The following is a 19671-nucleotide window of genomic DNA, read 5'->3' on the forward strand; positions in this document are numbered from 1 at the left end:
CAGCCTAATGACTATTCTATCGCTAGGATATGACATTTCTATAAATATTTTTTTCTACTAGAATAAACGACTATTGAAAGGCGTTTTGGCTACGGCCCCTGGAGCTGCTTCTATAACGTTTGTTTTACCAGGTACGCTTCCCTTTACATTTTTTTTTACTTAGTTCAGAAACTAACAAAACGTTTTTAATGCGTATGCACGTCCAATCTATGAGATCACTGATTTGACAGAGTTTACCCGAGATTGGCGTTTGCGAATAATATTACTGCTATCCCAATTAACTACTCGTATTAGGGATAAAAACAATGCAAATATATCGCTGGCATACTATTATATAGTGTATGTTATATTTTATGAACAAATTGAATTGTGTACAGCACATGATTCAATATTTTATTCAATAGAAAAATTCAATTATCCCGAAAAATAAATATGGAGGGACTATGCATTATTATAATTTTCTGATTTTTACCAACATAAAAATTTGAAAACTCATTTTTGCAACATGAAAATTAACTTACGACTTTGTAAGCATAAGCCAGCGTACGTAGGTGTTTTCAAATTAAACTATGTAAATTACATTTTTAGATTTACAATTCTAATGTCATTATTTGCGGCGCGAGGTCCGATAACATGACTTTGCCCTTTCCAATACTTATTGTCATTAGAATGATGGAGATGTTTTTATTGATTTAATTATTTGTCGTATGTTAAAAGCTTAGGCGACGTAAAGTGAGCGCCTGGAATATTGTATTTGACGAATAGTATACGTAACATATTTTTTTTGTCCTATACTAGAATTTGACAAATTTAAATTCTAGAAAGCGGCGAAAGCCTGGTTGTGGAACGGACTGCCGAGACAAATGTCGGCAGGTTCAAATCCCAAGGGCACATACCTCTGACTTTTCTAAAATTATGTGTGTATTCTTTGTGAATTATCGCTTGCCTTACCGGGGAAGGAAAACATCGTAAGGAAACATACTTGAGAAGTTCTCTAAAGGAATTTTGAATGTGTGTGAAGTCTACCAATCCCCACTAGGCCAGGGTGGTAGACTCAGGCCTAATCCTTCTCAGTAGTAGAGCAGGCCTGTGCCTAACAGTAGGACAGTATATAATACAAGGCTGATATTATTATTATATATTATTATAATATAATTTAACAAAATAATCAACACCATATCAAACTCCTTTTTCTGGTACGCAAACGAAGACCCATAGACTCTGATAGTGACCTCGTAAAATGTAACATTTAGATATTTTTCTTTACTTAGATTGGGTGTGTTATTTCTTCATAGTAGTAAAAAGAATAGTATAGTAGTTAGTACTGTACTATTCTTTTTCATTTCTGCATGCTTGTGTGAATCAGACAAAATTTAAATGTTTAGTGCATACGACTAATTCAAATGGTGTAGATATAGGAGCAACAATTATTAGACGTATTTATGCGATATTGTGCTTAAGTTTTTCCGGTTACTGTATAACGGTATCTTATGTCATGAATATTTGTAAAGAAAATAAAAAGTCATCCATATTAGACAGTCGATTTTGAATGCTATATACTAAGTTTAAAGGTAGAATAATACTGGTTTTCTAAAATCATGCTATAGAAAGATATTTTGTATCATCGACGATCAAAATTAATCTCATAGGTACAAATAATAATTTGGAATACTTTATATCATTTGAGAAACAGAAACGATACCTAAACCAGTTTTAATAATGGCTTAACCGAAACAAAATAAGGTTTAAATTCGACACGTTATCATATTATAATAATAAGACTGGTTTGATGGATATTACCAATGTTAATGCCCCGAAATGTTAGTTGATGATTTATGGAAAAAATCGATATTGGGCGATAAAAATGGAAGATTAATTTAGCGTCTTATAATAAAAAATTGTCTATCCAAGAAATACTTTGAATAATGTGCCTACTTCGTTAGATAGGGTTAATTAAAATACAAATGTTTTAAAAAAAAAACTTGTGTACGCTGATTATTTTGACTGTCAGCGCATAACTAAAATCAACGCTAATAACGTCAGCGCCGCTACAATATATATTTTTTTATAACGAAAGTACTAAAGGATTATTAAACATTATGAATAAAGGGGTTAAATTCTTATAGGCACAAGTGTAACAGTTTGCGTCGACGTTTCTTTTTTATTTTTCATGTTTTCGTGTTGTCCATATTATGTATAGTATATGGTAAATTTTATTGGACATAAAATTATTGTTTGTACGAAAATAAGATTTTTTTATTGACCAACTTGAGGAACTAAGCTAAAAAACAGTAAAAAAATATAAACTCACCGCTGTTTCGCTCCATGAATTTTCTGTACGAATCAACGAAAGACATATTGGTTGTTACGTTCGCAGCTCCTGTAACCAAAATGAAAAATTTTAAACACTAATTTACGACTCAACGTCCACTTATTTCACTGCATTATTTTACACAATAAAAGCGCTCAAAAAAAGCACTCAAGCACATTTTTTATATAAAAATAAATACCTGAAGCACTAAAATCACTTTTTGACCCAATTGGCACGTTAGAAACACCCACTTGTCCAAACAACGATCGAAAACTGGCGTATAAAATATCTTTACATTAAAAGTAAATTTGTATTGCGAAAAAAGCCGACAGCCTTCGGAGGACACCGCTTGCGGTTTCACCCACCTGACGTTTACTCGCGCTTGTTCCGATACCCTATTTAATATAAGGTTAAAAACTATTAGATAATTATGCGTTAATTACGCTGCGTCATCGAATTTTTTAAATATTTATTAGTGCCGATTAATGCGGAATGTATTCAAAAGTTAATGTTTTGTTGTAATGCAAACGTATTGGTCGCGAAAGCTTCTCTTGTATTTATTTGGTCATTTTTTATTTCCGCGAATATAATTTCTATTTCTTATATTATCTACCTTGCATAAGTATAACAGGCTGCTCTGTATCTTATAAATATTGAAGAAATATATTTTATTTTTATTAAATCAACAGAAGTCAAAACAATAGTATTTATATTTTGTCTGTCTGTGTGTATGCTTATACAAACATGAATGCGTATACACGCATCATGCAAAAACCACCACATGAAACTGAATGCAGTTATTGCTAGAAGTCTAACTCAAAATACAGGCTCCGTTAAGAAAATATACACCGAGACTTTCGCGCAGTGGAATAGCGAGCAAATATTTAAAGAAATAATGCACTAATAATTATTAGTGACTAATAATTGTCCATAGAATCAATAAAAATTAAAGGGTTTATTTTCGGCTTTTTTGGCCGTTTTAAAAATAATATGATTTCATAATTAAATTCAACCATGTAGATAATATAATCTTGGGTCTGGTTTCATTTTTAACGGAACAATAATTTTATTTCATTGTAATTTTATAAACCTGGCATTGAAGCTAATTAGTGGGAAATTGGAAGCGCCACATTTTGGTATTCATTAACTTCGTGTTACTTTTTTTGTTATTTGTATTTTTTTCATTATTGTTCTTTATTTCTGCTCCAATTAAATGAAGAATCACGACGTGTGTTTAAGTTGCCGCTAAAATAGATAGTTTTATTAGTCCATAGCTTTACTGGAACTGATGACTAAGCCTGACGTGATGAACGTATTTGTATTGCTTACAACTAAGCATATTGACTTATTTTACTTGTTATGACGACCCAATTTTTTTGTCATTCAAATTTCTACCCATTGTGCCAGTTAATGGGCAGTAGTGTTGTTTACTGTCAGTCAAGTGGCTTGTTCGGCTTTCTTTTGTAAAAAAAAAGACTAACGACAGCCTAAAAGCCGCTTTTAGTTGATAACTTAAAAGCGGCGATAGCTTAGTTGGTTGTAGAAAACATCGTGAGGAAAACTGAAAAGTTCTCTATAGGAATTATGAGGGTGTGTGAAGTCTACCAATCCGCACTAGGCCAACGTGGTAGATGAAGGCCTAATCCATCTCAGTAGTAGAGGAGGCCCGTGCCAGTGGGACAGTATATAATATGGGGCTGTTTTATAATTATAACGACAGATATAGCATCACATTGCTGAGCTCGGGACTTTTCTACCGACAGGGTTCAGGCCTTAGTCCACTTCAAATACCTTTGAAACTTTTATGTATGTGGGTTTCCTCCCGATGTTTTCCTTCACCGCTAAATCGAAAGATTATGGAAAACCATACATACGGAACTTCGGAAATTCAGTGATGTGTACCAGAGATTTTGAAATAGCAAACTTTTACTTCGTAATTCGTTCTATTCTCAACAAGGCTGACCATACGGTAACCATAAGGCAATTTACATTTACATACATTACATACATTATAATACAATAAATGTTATTTAGTACGAACTTACGTTAAATATGTACCACTTGAAGACAATCATTTTAAATTTAAAGTATTAATGGAGGTCAAGAATGATGAAACAAATTAAATGTATTTACATAATAGGCTTAATTTGTTTCATGTACCAAGAATTTTTCTTTCATAAGAAACTAATTAGTTAATGTATTATAGTTAAACGAAATAGAAATTACTTTCAAATTAGAAAAGACAGTCTGAATTCGTTTTAAGTATAAGGTTAGGTAATTATAATTAATTATTGAATAAAATCATTGAACAGTAATTATAAAGTCCTATAGTGTCCAATGTCCACGCCGCAGTAGTATGTATGCCGCGAACTGCCTTGAGAGATTACTATATAGAACAGATAAGGTTTCTTCTGACAGCACAGAAGTTATTAAGCTATATCCATATTGCCATATTAGAGGTTTCTTATGCATTCCCATCTAATGCTCTTCCCCATCAACTAGCATTTAATATTGTTACATGTTAGAGAAGTAGATACCGCGCAGTTTCTAATAAAGGCGCGATTATCATTTATTAATAATTAAGAGTAACCAAGGTCCTAGCAAAACCAAGACAATATTGTTCAGAATGTCCACGAAGTAATAAATATTTTATGCTGATGCGTGGTCACACCACATATAACACCGAAATTTGGAATGTAATACTGGTTTAAAGTGTAAAATTTGTGGCACGTATGTCGCTCATAAAATAATTATGTGTTACAAAATTTACTAATTCGATTGTTTTGTCACCTATACATGAGTATATGTCGCAGGCGCCATAACATTCAAGCCTTGTGGTATGGAAGCATTTAAATAATTCCGTAATGGTATCACCTGCCTATCGTAAGAAGTGACTAAAAGGGGGCTATAGGGTGGCCGCGTAGCGGGGCATACACGGTTCCATTTCGACAAATGGTGCCGAAAGAAGAGGACCTCTGAGCCCCAAAACAGATGAATCTCATAGCGGCTATGTGCTGTGATGAGTCCGGCGAATTCGGAAGTACTCTCGATCCCCCGGAACCGTTTCAAGTGCAGGTCACCTCAGGTTTTAGTCGGAAGGCCGGTGAGTCCGACTTGACCATTCTTCCGCTTTCCGGGTTCAAGAATGGCATAACATGAATATTCACTGTGGCAAAAAAATGCTCCTTAACGCTCGCCGCGCCCGAACTCTTCATCTTTTAAAAACTTTCAGATTGCTCCGTAGGGAAATTTTTTTATATTTACTATTAGATAGTAGTTGTTTGTTTAATGGTAGCGTTAGGTCCGTCAATAGTAAATCATATTTGAATAACAATACATGGTACTTGACAAGAGTCCTGGTGGCACATGAACTGTTAAATCTTGTATTTAGGCACTAGCCAAAACATCTCAAAAACTGCCATTTTAAAGACACAATACTGCTACAACTTAATTATTTTTAATTGTTCAGATAAAGACAGCCCTTTGTGGTGCTTGACATCCATTGGTATCAACCTTAGTATGTAAATGCACTATTTTATTATGTATATTTCATATACATAAAAATACAATTTGTTTTGTTGGCCCAACATGTCCTTGATTGTTGAAACCATTTATTTTGCTTTATCTTTTTAGTCTTGTATTATTTATTCGTTACGATGGAATCCGCCCCGGTCTTATGATACATAAAAATAAGGGTCAATGATCGCATGGCAAAGGGTCATCAAAACAAACCTTTATTGAGATTTTAGTATATCTAGTAAATATTGCTCCGGATTTATGGACGTACCAATAATTAGGAGTAATCACATGACCGAAGTTTTGCAGCTATTTTATTTTTTATAACATTAGCCGGCAAAATATCAAACCAGTCGCGTAACTTTATGTGACATTCGTTTGACATACAATTGTATAAGAATCATTGATCCGTTGCCGAGGAATGGTATAGGTTTCTCGAAGAAAGTTCATTACCACTATCGCCTCCCTCGAAGCTTGGGCGGTAATGCACTTTCCCCGCAAAACCAAAGAAAGAAGTTTGTGACGGCCAATCCTGAGTTACAGGAGTTGCAATAGCACCTGTCACGCGTCGTCTTCATACTTTTGAAGAAGTCATACTGTCATTAATAGTTTAGGCTATTTCCATCCAAATGCCAGTTATTAACCTTTCGATAATACATCCATCACGTATAAGCTTCTTGAGATAAATGGGTCTACTACGAAAAACGAACGTCGAAACGTCGGTTCGAAACGAAGAAACGACAAAATTCGGATTTAACTTTACTACCAAATTACTTCGGATCCGCCACCTTGGTGGTAGGATCAATTCCCCTTTTTTTTTTCGGAGTCAGCAGTAAGAGTATGTGTCTTTACCACTTCAAAAACATAGGTTGGCCCTTAATCGACGAAGTATCGATGCTTCTATCACAATGGCAATAAATATTTCTTCACTGTTGTATTACAAATTTGTTAATGCCCATAAAATTATGCATGACTTCTAGTAATTCGATTTGGTATGTTAGAGTATGTACTATCATCACGTGTTAACCTAATAGTGACATATTATCACCTCTCTCAAGGCTGTAAGTAAATAATTAGGGTAATGTCGAATTTCACGCTTAAATCACTCCTTAATTCTTGTATGGACTGCAACTAGGGCACTCAATTTTCGCCTGTGTTTTTTGTCTGATGATGTTATAGGGGGCGGTCCTATCGCCATATTGGGAACAAATTTCGGACTCCGGACTGATATTGAGTAGAAAACCCAATTATCATTTTGTTCAACCCCGGATACGAACCTGAGACCTCAGAGGAATGTCGTAACGTGCACGTAAAAAAACAACGAACCAGTATGTACATATAGTTGATACATACAATATGTTATATATACCAACTTACATTGTGTTTATTTAATATACAGACTACACACAAATTTTGGAAAGGTTGTAACTTACAAAACATACTTCGTGATCACTTATTTGTTATTGCATTTTGTGCTTTATTGATTGACATATCACGTAGAATTTGTAACTATGCTATTAAATTAATAAAATCCATTCGAAAGGATTCAATAAAGAAATTGATAGATTTCATAATCATTTTGTTATTTGCTGGATGGGCCACTTCAGAGTGTTTAATCTGGAAGTCTTAGGCAAGGCTTATGTTCAATAGTCGACTTTTAAAGGCTCATGATGATCATATTGAATCATTTTGCTACTAGAATATTCAATGTCTCATAATTGAATATCAATAGCATTAAATTTTCTAACCAATATTGTAGAAGTTTTCGTATAGGTTTGAATGCTTGTTTGATTGGCAAATCTGGTTATACATCATGATGATTGCATTAAATACTATTGTTTTCTGTGTAATGGCAACTTATCATGCTTAAATGAATACAATAAAATGATCAATAAATCAATCAGAATTTCTTCTATCAAAATTAAAACATTTCTCACGCTCACATGGTTCCGTTTTATAATAATTAAATCACTTACCTATTTTATTGCTTATCGAGGATAGACCCTGCCATTTATAGTATAGAACACATATTGCCATGATTTGATCATTTAAACTGTGTAAGGCCAATGAGACTTACCACAGACACTTTTTATGATAATTAGAATTGTCTCGCATGTGAAAGGTTTGTGGAAAAATTGCGCAGCTGTTTAACGATATTTGCGTCATACATTTTTCTTGATCAGTTTAAATATCTTAGCAATTTAAGAGTTTTGATCAAAGATCAATAAAATCAAGATTTCTAATAACCAATAAGCGGCAATAACCTAGTTAGGTGTGGAACGAACTACCGAGACGAATGTCCGTAGGTTAAAATCCCAAGAGCACACACCTCTAACTTTTCTAAAATCAAGGGTATATTCTTTGTGAATTATCGCTTGCTTTAACGGTGAAGGAAAATATCGTAGGAAACTTGCATACCTATAAAAATTTCGAGGGTGTGTGAAGTCTAGTAATCTGCACTAGGCCAGTATGGTGAATGAAGGCCTAATCTCTCTCGATAGTAGAGGAGGTACGTGCCTAGCAGTGGAACGCTATATATTACAGTGCTGATATTACTATAGTAACCAATGGCTAACTGACTTGGCTGATTTCGCCTATTTTTTATTTTTTTTTATGGTTCGTAGCTATGTTTCGTTTAGAATAAGCTACTAAGAATTAATGTATTTCTTAGCAACTTAATGATACATTGTAGGAGATTTTAATTTATTACGTGCGAAATATATTAAATAGCATGTAATAAGTTGGTTCTATTAGCACTGTCTTGTGAATTCTTTAAAGTCTAGATGCACAAGTATTACAAGTCCAGTTCTTCGTTCTAGTCTTCTTATAACTAGCCTGAAGTCTAGTTCAATCCACACCCCAGTCCTACCACTGGGCCTCTCATTATCCTTGAAAGTGTCTCCATAATTACGTAGGACAATTCTTCTGGCAGTAGTTAAGGGTCCATATAACTCGATTCCTACCTTCTTCTCTTTTGGATTTTATATAAAATCTTGTTACCATCATAACGATTTGCAGACTGCATTTATACATATTAGTAACTACTTATATGTTGTGTCGAGTTACTTTTCGGAAAACAAGCCCTTCGCCACTACTGGGTAGTTCTGTTTTATGCGAAGGCCCTGTTGGGCTAGCATTTCGTCGTGTATGACTGTCACCAACCAGCATTGTACAAGTTCCGTTGTTTTCCGATTTGTAGGATAGTGGAGACAATAATTATTGGGCGATATAAAACCTGGAATCTTATATCTCGTTTTGAGGAGTGTACAGCAAAGCCTATAAACGTTTTTTATACAAATTTACTACTAAAACCTTTATCTATGAAGTAAATCAGTCCGTAGAATAAATAAGATGAATCGTATTAACACCTTCTACATGCTAAGTATGTTACCATGTGATAGGGCCACTATAAATCACATTTTGATTCTAATGTAAATGATAAATATTCATATTCATATTAGCACCCGGATCGATATGGTACTAATTATTTATATTGGTATGTGCAATTATAAATAACTCCTTGTATTTGCAAAAAGTAGGTTTATTTTACGGCCTTTGTATGGTAATAAAACCTTTATAATTTTAGATCAATTTACTATAAAATTTCAGTGTGTTAATAATCCGCCATACTTCCCATCTCTTTCAGCAATAGGCCTTTTCCCCGCAGTGGGACAGATACAGGACTATTTTTATTTACAAATTTCCCTAATAAATTTCGAGGTCATATTTCACAATTACAATCAGAGGTCACTACTCCTTAGCCCACTCTAATGGAGGTCACTCATTCTGAATAGGAATGGTTCCCATTACCAGCTGATTTGGCGCTAATTAATTGCTTCGTCGTGAATGGGACGGTTTATTAGTTATGTTGCAATGTTTATAATCTGCACTGTTGTTACACACGTTGTCTTGGTTTTGTGGTTACGTTAGGTAAGATATGGTAAGTATTTTTCGAAGTAAAAGTTTTTTCAGATTTTATTGCGGTTTATTAAATGTTAATAGTCTCGTGACGTTTCGAAGACTTTGGGGCCTTCATGGTCCTGGGGCGGACTAAGGTGATGTTTGTCGAAAAATCATAGCTACAATATCTACATATATTTTATGATACATACTTAATATATTTTTATAAGTTTTAATTAATTTCTTTGGTGTTGTGGTCGCTAGGGAAGTAAGGTAACAATGGATGGGTTTTGTACACCCCAAGGACTCAGGTACTTTAAATGCATTCTTCAATCATTTAAAAATTGTTTTATATTTGTAAGTTGTTTTAATTAAATTTATTTGTTACGAATTTTCGTTGGTATTTTATGAAAATTACCTAAACATTAACAGCGCGTTGTACCCATGTGTCGTGTGTCTAATATAACAATTAGGATGTCATATTTATTATTAATTCAATGAACACCGTCTTTGTGGAACCTAAAACATAATAATATAATAAATAGTACACTGTATTATACACTGTGCTAATGCTGAGCACTGCCTTCTTTTGCTGGGAGAATTTTCGGGCTTACTCCAACACTGGACTAATGTGGGTTGAGACTTCACATACCTTGAAATTCTTACGAAGAACTTGTGAGATAGGCAGGCTTAGTCACGATGTTTCCCTCCACCATTAAGGCAAGCGATAATTTAATTCATAAAGAATACACACATAACTTTAGAAAAGTTAAAGGTGGGTTTGAACCTGCGAACCTTCGTCCCGGCAGTCCTTTCCACTCCCAACAATGCTATCGCGGTAAAACATAGAGTATTGCTAATTACATGAGACGGTATATGATTAAACATTCCCTAATCCAAACACGTGTCTTCGTACGACGATTAGCGACAAACAAAAGAAAAAAAGAAGGAAATTAGGGGCTATATTTCAGACAATGAATAATAGCCGCTAGTACATTATGTAAATTACCTACTGTTCTTTTGTACTGACTTTGATTAAAGGTTAAACCCATACAGCTGTTTGTCTGTGTTTGGGTCTTGCTAAATAGATTTTTAAAAATGAGTATTTTTTCTACGCATGTATGTATTTACACGTGATTTTCTCTATTCAAGAAAAAATACGAGCGACCTACTCGCCCGATAATACATCGACTCCCTGTATCACAAGATTTTAATTGACATAATTACAACTTATTTTTAAAAGACAAAGGCTTTAAAGATTTCGTCATAAAAAAAAAATAAGCCTCCATATATCGAATTAAATACCTGTATCTAAGCACGAGCGCAGTTCCTCGCATCTAACAGTAGCCCAATGAAGTAAATAACTGATATAATAAAATTTTAAAAAGATGCTTTGTGTAGAATTTTGTGATGTTTCATAGATCATAGTCACTATTGCTAATACTAATAATGAAAACAAAAAATTCAAAATGCGTTGGCATTCGTTTAAACAGAAATAGGCAAACAGACGTAAGCACAATCTTTGACAAATATTTGCACATTTGATCCGAAATTGAACAAACATTGGGTATACCATCGTAATTTCCACGTATCTCAGATTTTTAAAATTCTTTTCATTTATTTCCTTTTTGCTAAAATCATTACTGAATTGTATGGTAATAATAAGTTTTGAAAATTATTTACTTACATAAAACCAGAAAAAGAAAACGTAATTACCAAGAAATTAAAATATCACGGCTTTCTATATCCTTGAATATTGAACTTTAATACTTGGATGTTAAATGAGGAACATTGTGATTTAATTAATGTATGTACGTCACAATTACGGACTTGTAAGAATGCACCGCATTTTAACTGCTATTCACCTTTTCTGAGGAAATGCAATCGTTTTCTTTAAGTATATTATTATAAATATCAATTATTGCCCTTTTGAAAAAAATCCGGTTTTTATAAAATACTACGACTTTTAGAGGACCTTTCCCAGAATGAAATACTGTTTACTCAAACAGACTTTCATTCAGTCTCAGTCAGAAAATGTACTCACCTTTTCCACCCAAAATGTAGTCATCAATTAGCGTCAGTACGCCGAATTCTAACTAAATCCGTTCAGTGTTTTCTGTGTTTATTTGTAACAAGCATCCAAACTTATGGAGATACTCACATTCACACGCCTTTTATCTACTAATGGGTAGGCAGATACGTAACTACTGCACCGACATTTTGTCATGCATTATTTATCCCTATACGTAACTATTGCAACAACTTTTCGCTATGCATAACATATTCTGTTCCTTGATAGAGACCTATCGCCATATCGAGCTAATTCTACTCCGGACTGATAATGAGCAAAAGATTCAATATAAGTTTACCTTAAACGGAGATCTAACCCAAGACCTGTCTGGCCATCATCCCGCAATACGATTACGCCATCTAGACATTCATACATGTGCAATACTTTTGTATTTATAATATCAGTAAGCAAACAATACGACAAAGTGGCGTGTGATTTATCGATACTTTGAATTATGACAACATAATCTTCATAGTACGCTCAATCACTATCATATTTTAATTCATAATTTATTATAAATTCGCCAGTCTTTGATTTTAATAGAACATACATAATGGGATTGACTAGAGATGGAAGGAAATTGAAGTATATTGCTGCAGGAATGAATGTTCTCAAAATTTTCGTTGCTTATAACGGCAGTAACTAATACCATGCGAGTGACAGACTTAATACCACCTTTGACAAACGTCAAAGAATTCTTGAATATTAAGTCCGCCATTGTTATAGTTTTGAAACAACTTGTGCAACCGTATATTCGTACCGAAGTGACATTAACGCAAATCTGATAATTTGTTAATTGTCACAATAATGTGTCATTACGTAATGACTTCTTGCAATATTTCCATTGTATTTTTGGTCACATGTTTTAATTCATATAATTTATAAAATCTATAGGTATTAACTTGCAACTTTTACTCCAATGGTTTCTTACGATGACAAAGCCGCGAGCAACACCTATAGGATAAAAGTAATAACACTAGTGCTAGGTATGGCACATGTGAGAATCTGCGTGGGTACCGCCATACTTAGGTACCGTCGCAACGTCTATTTCGGCCGCCAAACAGCAGTGTGTACTCACTGTTGTGATCCGGTGCCAAGAACATTGTAGCCAGCGTAACAACTGGAAATAATAAGACTTAACATCTCATGTCTCAGGATGCCGAGCGCATTGGAATACCAAACAATACTTTGTAATTCAAGGTGATGGATTGTGTTTCTACAGTTTAAGGGCGGTCATATCGCTTACCATCAGGCAAAGGGCAAGCTCATTTCGTCATTCAAAGCAATAATAAAAATAAAAACAATAATATCCATAGCCTCAACCGTAATCACAGAATTGCAATGTAACTTAACAAACGTGGAAATACTTAGTCTTATAACATTGCATCCTTTCACAATCATAGATGATTCATGATTCAGATAAAATTCCCGCAAGCTGAACTTTGAGATGGCCTTGAAAGTTAAAATTTTTAAGATAATAATTATTGGTCATAAAATTTCGCCAATCCCACCGGGGCCTTGGATTGTATACGCTTTCGAAATGTCTCCCCTGTTACAATAAGGTTGAATACTATTTACTTTTATGAGGGACATCAGTGGTTGAGGAATATCTCAAAACAGCGTAGCTACGTAACATTTTGATTGATAGTTTTCAACAGAAAAATGTTCGAGAATGATGGAAATTGTTCCGCTTCCGATGAACATTAATGGAGCGGAAGATGTATTGAGGTTTCGCACTGTAGGTCGAATTTAATAACAATCTGAAAAGGCTTTTATGAGGTCATTGCCTCGTAAAAAATTAAACAATAAGTCAGCTGATATTAAATCGTAAATCATAATCTACTTATCATAAAATATGTCACTGTGTTCTGAATTACTAATTCAATATTTATAATAATAATAATATCAGCCCTGTATTATATACTTGCCCACTGCTGAGCACGGGCCTCCCCTACTACTGAGAGGGATTAGGCCTTAGTCCACCACGCTGGCCTAGTGCGGATTGGTAGACTTTACACACCTTCGAAATTCCTATAGAGAACTTCTCAGATGTGCAGGTTTCCTCACGATGTTTTCCTTCACCGTTAAAGCGAACTATAAATTCACAAAGAATACACACATGATTTTAGAAAAGTCAGAGGTGTGTGCCCTTGGGATTTGAACCTGCGGACATTCGTCTCGGCAGTCCGTTCCACACCCAACTAGGCTATCGCCGCTTATTATGTATGCCAGGTTTTAATATTTGTAACAGCAGTGAGGAACGGCAGGTTATTTATTGTAAAGTACAAAGTGGTGTATCGTCGCATTGAAATAATGTTCAAAAGAAAAAATCTAGTGGTACTAATATTTCTAAAATATACAGATAATATGAAATCAAAATTATATCTGAACAATTAATAAATAAATGAACGGAAAACAACAGTTCTACTAAAATAAGTACATACATTGTAGTGATTGAGATAATACCAATATGTTTTGCGAGTGCTAACTTGCTAAAGTAATTTTATTAGACACCCAAATCATCTGCTACTCTCCGGATCCTTGTTAACAATATCCCAGCCTATACGACATCGTACAATCATTTATTTTGCCCAGCCTTTAAGCAAAATATGCCGAATCATTCCCATTGGTAATATCGGCATGACATTTAAATCAATGTACTTAAAGATTAAATTCCGACACAAAAGCACGCCACAAACCTATTGAAATCACATCGCCGAGTACGTATTCATAATTTACGGATAATTATTTCTGTTTGCACAATTGAGCGTGACTTGTACGGATGTTAATAAATCAATAAAATTTCTTATATATAATAATATTCTATATGTTTAGGGCACAGATTCTTAGAGCAAGTTTAATAATATTTAAGTAAATGTTATTTAAGTTAACGCATTAGATTTTTGACCTAATTTGATCACTATTTACGTTGTCAACATTTTGATTTGATATTATATTTTTAATAGCACACAGAAGCGGTTACAAAAGCGCTTATATGCTATGGTCGTTTGACTACCATCACTAGTATTCTATTTTCAAAATTTTCAGCCAGTCTATTTTTCTAGCCAGCCGGAAGAAACATCACAATTATTTTCGTATTGTAGTTATATTTTATTCCTCGATCAAAACCACTATCACTATCAATTAGATTAAAACTAAGTTATCTAAATATAAATGTGGAATGATAATTTGAAATAGTTTTGACCATTGTAATTAATGACAATTAATATTATTTTCGTTAATAATTTCACCATTTATCATGCATTTATGAAGGAAACATTACGTAATGACGTACGTAAAAAAATCGGACAACCGCAAGTTGACCGATTTTTTGTTGTTCTTACATTACTTAATATTTCCTTCATTGAAATTAAAAAGACAATTAAAACCCGAGGTGGCAATTGTTCTATTCAAATACAATTGAAACAGTAAAGACATTGACCTTAGGTCTTATAAACAGTGGCGAAAACGTGTAAGTAAATTGAAAGTCACGGTGTGTCGCATATATTGTCGCTGATCGATCTAAGTACGTATTTTTTAGGGTTCCGTATCTCAAAAGGAACCTTTAGGCCGGGTTTCCACTATTTCAGATTGGTAGATTTACAAGCACGGTAAAACTGCCAGAAAAGCGTCTAAAAAATTTCTATGAAATTGTTCACATTATGCCAGATCGAGCAAAAATACCTAGTCCAACATTTTAGCCGAGTGTTTTGTCACTGCGCACAGCCGGTAGAACACCCGAACCGAAGTAATTGAACGAGTTTGCGCCGGTATCTGTGTCCCCCGCTTAAAGCTGCCAACAATTCCTTGGTGAAATATAGTATTTTTCAAAATAAGGTATAAAAAATATAGCACACTTCAAAAAATTATGGTATTTTTTGGAAAAGTAAAAATAGACAAATATATATTTGTTACTAATTTATTTCTATAAAAATGGAGACGTGTAGCATGATGTAAACGCAGATTCTATAATGATTCTTGTTCAAGAAAGACCTTTGGGATAAAACCGAAGACGTTTATATAGACTAAAAATTGATGTTCGCAACATTGCGTTAAGTATGTTCAATACTGAAACCAAATTTCGGTGAACTGGAAGATAACTTTTCATATGGGATCTGGTGCAATATGAACACTATTGTCTGGGAGACGTTTTCTGGTAAATCTCTGTAGATCTGTATCCGGCATAGTCAGGGACGGGTCCGTGCAGCTATCTTAGTGCAACAAGATACCCCGGGGCCGTATGCGCCGAAGAAGGCCACCGCGGGTTTTGGTTGGTATGCCGGTGAAGGGCATACAAAGGTTAGGGACTCGGTCCAACGCTCGCTCGGATGATGTTATACTCCCGAGTGTCGACATTGGTCCGTAAGACCGGTGAAACCAACAACCATTCCACTGAACCTCCAAGTGGTGGTAGCGATAACGCGTTTTTTTCCCCGCGAAAAAACAAAAAAGAAGATCTGGCATAGTGGGAACACGACTTTATAAGTTTGTTGTCTGTTTGGTTGTCCGTCAAGTTGTATTCCATCAAGAACGCGTAGACGTATTAAGTTGAAATTTATATCAAATACTACGGTGTCTTGCAGTTGTCAAAAATTAAATTTGTCAATTAACGCGAGTAAACGATATAAACGTTTATGTATTTTTTTTTTCGATTTCACAAGGGAATCGAAACCTTTATGGTACTGACCTAGAATCATATTTGGCAATGTTTTTTTATTCGGGTAGGTACGGCAAATGACTGCTGCACCTGCTGGTAAGTGGAGTGGGGTCCAATAGAATGTCGACTGACGAGAGATGATTACCCTCGGCAGTCGTCACAATTATGCCGGTAAGTTTGAACTGGATATACACAAGCTGATTCCGGAACGCGACTCACTGATGTAGGCCATTATGGGTTTTAACATTTTATGAAGATGGTCTCCAGATTTATTTATTTAATTATGTATGGGTACAAATACCGACAACATAATAAATTTAACATAGTGTTACATTATAAAATATATCCTACCACCAGAAATATGTATGTATGTACTTATATACTTAAATACCTTATCTACAACTTTGTATGTACCATTGACTGTCGAGAAATCAATATCCCTCGCCAGTCGAATATTATGCCGGCCGGTTTAATAAATATCTGCTCCTACGCGGCATCGAATCTGTGACCTCTCGTTTTGCAAGACGTTATTCACTAGCCACATCCGTCGCAAAGGTCATCGAGTTTTTAAATGCGTGTCATTAATAATTCTCAAAATTGGGTTAAGGTTAAGACGCATCTTTAAGTCTATTATGAATAATTCTTGCAAAATTATATTTTTAAACTCGGCTTTTTATTTTATAATCACGGTATATTTTAATGATTAATCAAGCCTAATATTTAAAATATAAAATTTTGGTATTTACATAATTGTAATAATAGTATAAATATTTCTTACAAAATATTTTTATGTTGTTAATATCACGAATTATGGGCCTTATCTCGACGTAATACGAACCTTTATGGATACCTCGAAACATGAGTGTAAAAACTTGATGTCAAAAACCCTAAACATAAAATTATTAAAAAACCATAGTGACATCTAATTACAGACATAAATATAATATTATAAGGGGAATATAAAATCAGCGAGCGCAGTGAAACACCAATCAATACTTTGTAATTCAAGGTGTTAGATGGTGTTTCTGCTGTATATGAACGGTCGGATCACTTACCATCACACGAACGGCCAGCCAATCTCGCCATTCAAAGCAATAAAAAACTTATAAGTACTTTTTGTTTTACTGAATTTGGTTATGTGTCGTTTTTGTGTTACGATAGAAATATAAAGGTTTAAAACAATTCTACAATACGTACATATGATTTTAAATTGATACCTGATTCTAAAATAGCTCTTACGCTATCTGAACCTGCTCAAAATGTTATCACCCTAAGGAGGTTCAAATGCGAAACTTGTTTCAATCAAGGACCTCTGCACATGGGTTAATATATAAAATCAGTAACCTTGTCTTTGCCTTTATTTTTTCATTGCATAATTGACGTTTATTAATTACATGAATATTTATATTATCAGCGAAACGTGAAGTTAATGGTTAAGTTACCAGAGCTCTCCGGTGCGTTACCTTAAACCTTAATGTTACAAAAAAATATGTAATGTACCATTATTTGCCAAAATATGACTACGGGCCCGACGGGTTTTTTGTATCTGGGTTACCGGTTTTTATTTCATCTTAAAATTTATTAAAATAGTTGTCCAGTAGTCGAAAACGACCGTGGAACTTAATGTTCTGTTTGGGACACATATTGTATATGAATTTTATTTTTCTGTCATTCTTCTTTATCTTAACTTTATTTATGCCAAATTCCTACGTGCGTGCAATGTATTTAAAAACAACGGGTACTTGAGTGTACAATATTTTTTTCTGCACGTATTAATATTATATACTTAGATTGAACAATATTACGATCCCTAATGGTCTAAAATTGCGAATCTTTACGTTGCGGACTGGAAAATACCGAGGAATGTTCTTACTTTCTTAATACAAAATACTAACTCAGGTTGTTGTTTCGACATAAGTATTTAAAAAAAACTACTAAGGTTTTCTGATTTACGCAGGGAATAAAAGTTTGAGCATATATTCTCATTAAGTAAATAATTCAGACGCCATACGATACGCTCGCTAGTAAAAGAACAGAACGAAACAAAAGAACAGAAGCCGAGTTCTCCCTACTGGTCAACGACACTCATATTTTCTCTGACATTGTCGCAGGTAATGTGCGGTTGTGTTTTACCGTCCAATACCAGCATTAATTACCGCTTTAGCCTAAGGCTTTAGAAAATCTTTTATAATTGTAAAATTAAATGATAACGTCGACTTTTCTGACTACCTACACACAAGTCAGGTCAGTGACCATGAATACTACAAAGTCTTCGAAACTTCTGGAAAAAATTAAAACATATAAAACCGCGATAAAATCGGAAAACTAGTTTTATTTCGATATCTCACGTTCGCGTAAACATCAGATAACATTATAGAAAATCTTGAAATCATTAAATCTTCAACATAAATTTTGAACCATTACTTTTATTGCAAAAGTAATCGATCGATTGCAATCACAATAGATTACATTTATTTGCAGATTGTTGAGCAAAGAATATATCGTACAGATTTAATGATTAAATGTCCAGAAATAGATATTATTATTATTGATAATTGTAATTATCTTAAAATATTACAAAAATAACATAAGTGTTCAACAGAGAACCTTAAATCATAAATAATGTTGTGATAGTAATAAATAATCAGAATAAAGTAAATTTAATGCAATTAAAAATTATTTTATTTTATAAAGTTTAAGTGCAACGCTTATAGGTTTAAATTTAAGAACAAGTGATAATACAGAAAATAATTATTTAACGTGCAAGGCTTATTGGTATATGTTTTACTGGCTACGATGATCTTCAAACCGGAACACAACAGTGCTAGCACGATGTTGCTTGCCAGTAGAATTAGACATTGTAGTAATATCCAGCCAGAGTCTCGCATATGGGAAACCTACCACCAATGAACATAATTATATCTCATCCATCTTGGATGTCGCACTTTACAGTTCATATGCAAGGCCATTTCATGACTTCATCACAAATTGCAATTGTTTTTCGTATATGAGATTTTATTACTTTCCGAACTGATGGTAGAGTTAATATTGACGTAAAATAAATAATCTATATATATAAAAAAATGAATCCCTATTTCCTTTGGTCACGCCATCACGCGTGAACGGCTTGACCGATTTCACAATTTATTTTTTGTGTTTGTTATTGTCAGGAGAAGGTTCTTATGAAAGAAAAAATTCAAAAAATTGCGCGGAAAA

The 19671-nt window shown here is 34.0% G+C and overlaps 1 protein-coding gene across 2 annotated transcripts in view; it reads right to left on the reverse strand.

The window, feature by feature from the left end:
* The window catches only part of LOC115448225 (elongation of very long chain fatty acids protein AAEL008004), a 41486-nt gene that overhangs the window by 11958 nt on the left and 9857 nt on the right, over nt 1-19671 (reverse strand). Inside the window, exons 1-2 of one of the 2 annotated variants that reach the window (XM_030175582.2) lie at nt 2511-2712; nt 2312-2380 (exon numbers count right to left, since the gene is read on the reverse strand). In XM_030175582.2, the coding sequence (XP_030031442.2) occupies nt 2312-2357 (46 nt within the window). In that variant the 5' untranslated portion in view covers nt 2358-2380; nt 2511-2712. Of the gene's footprint in view, nt 1-2311; nt 2381-2510; nt 2713-19671 lie in introns of those variants that run through there. The other variant, XM_030175581.2, reaches the window with a different exon arrangement.

Source organism: Manduca sexta, chromosome 26, assembly GCF_014839805.1.
Source record: "Manduca sexta isolate Smith_Timp_Sample1 chromosome 26, JHU_Msex_v1.0, whole genome shotgun sequence".
Taxonomy (NCBI): domain Eukaryota; kingdom Metazoa; phylum Arthropoda; class Insecta; order Lepidoptera; family Sphingidae; genus Manduca; species Manduca sexta.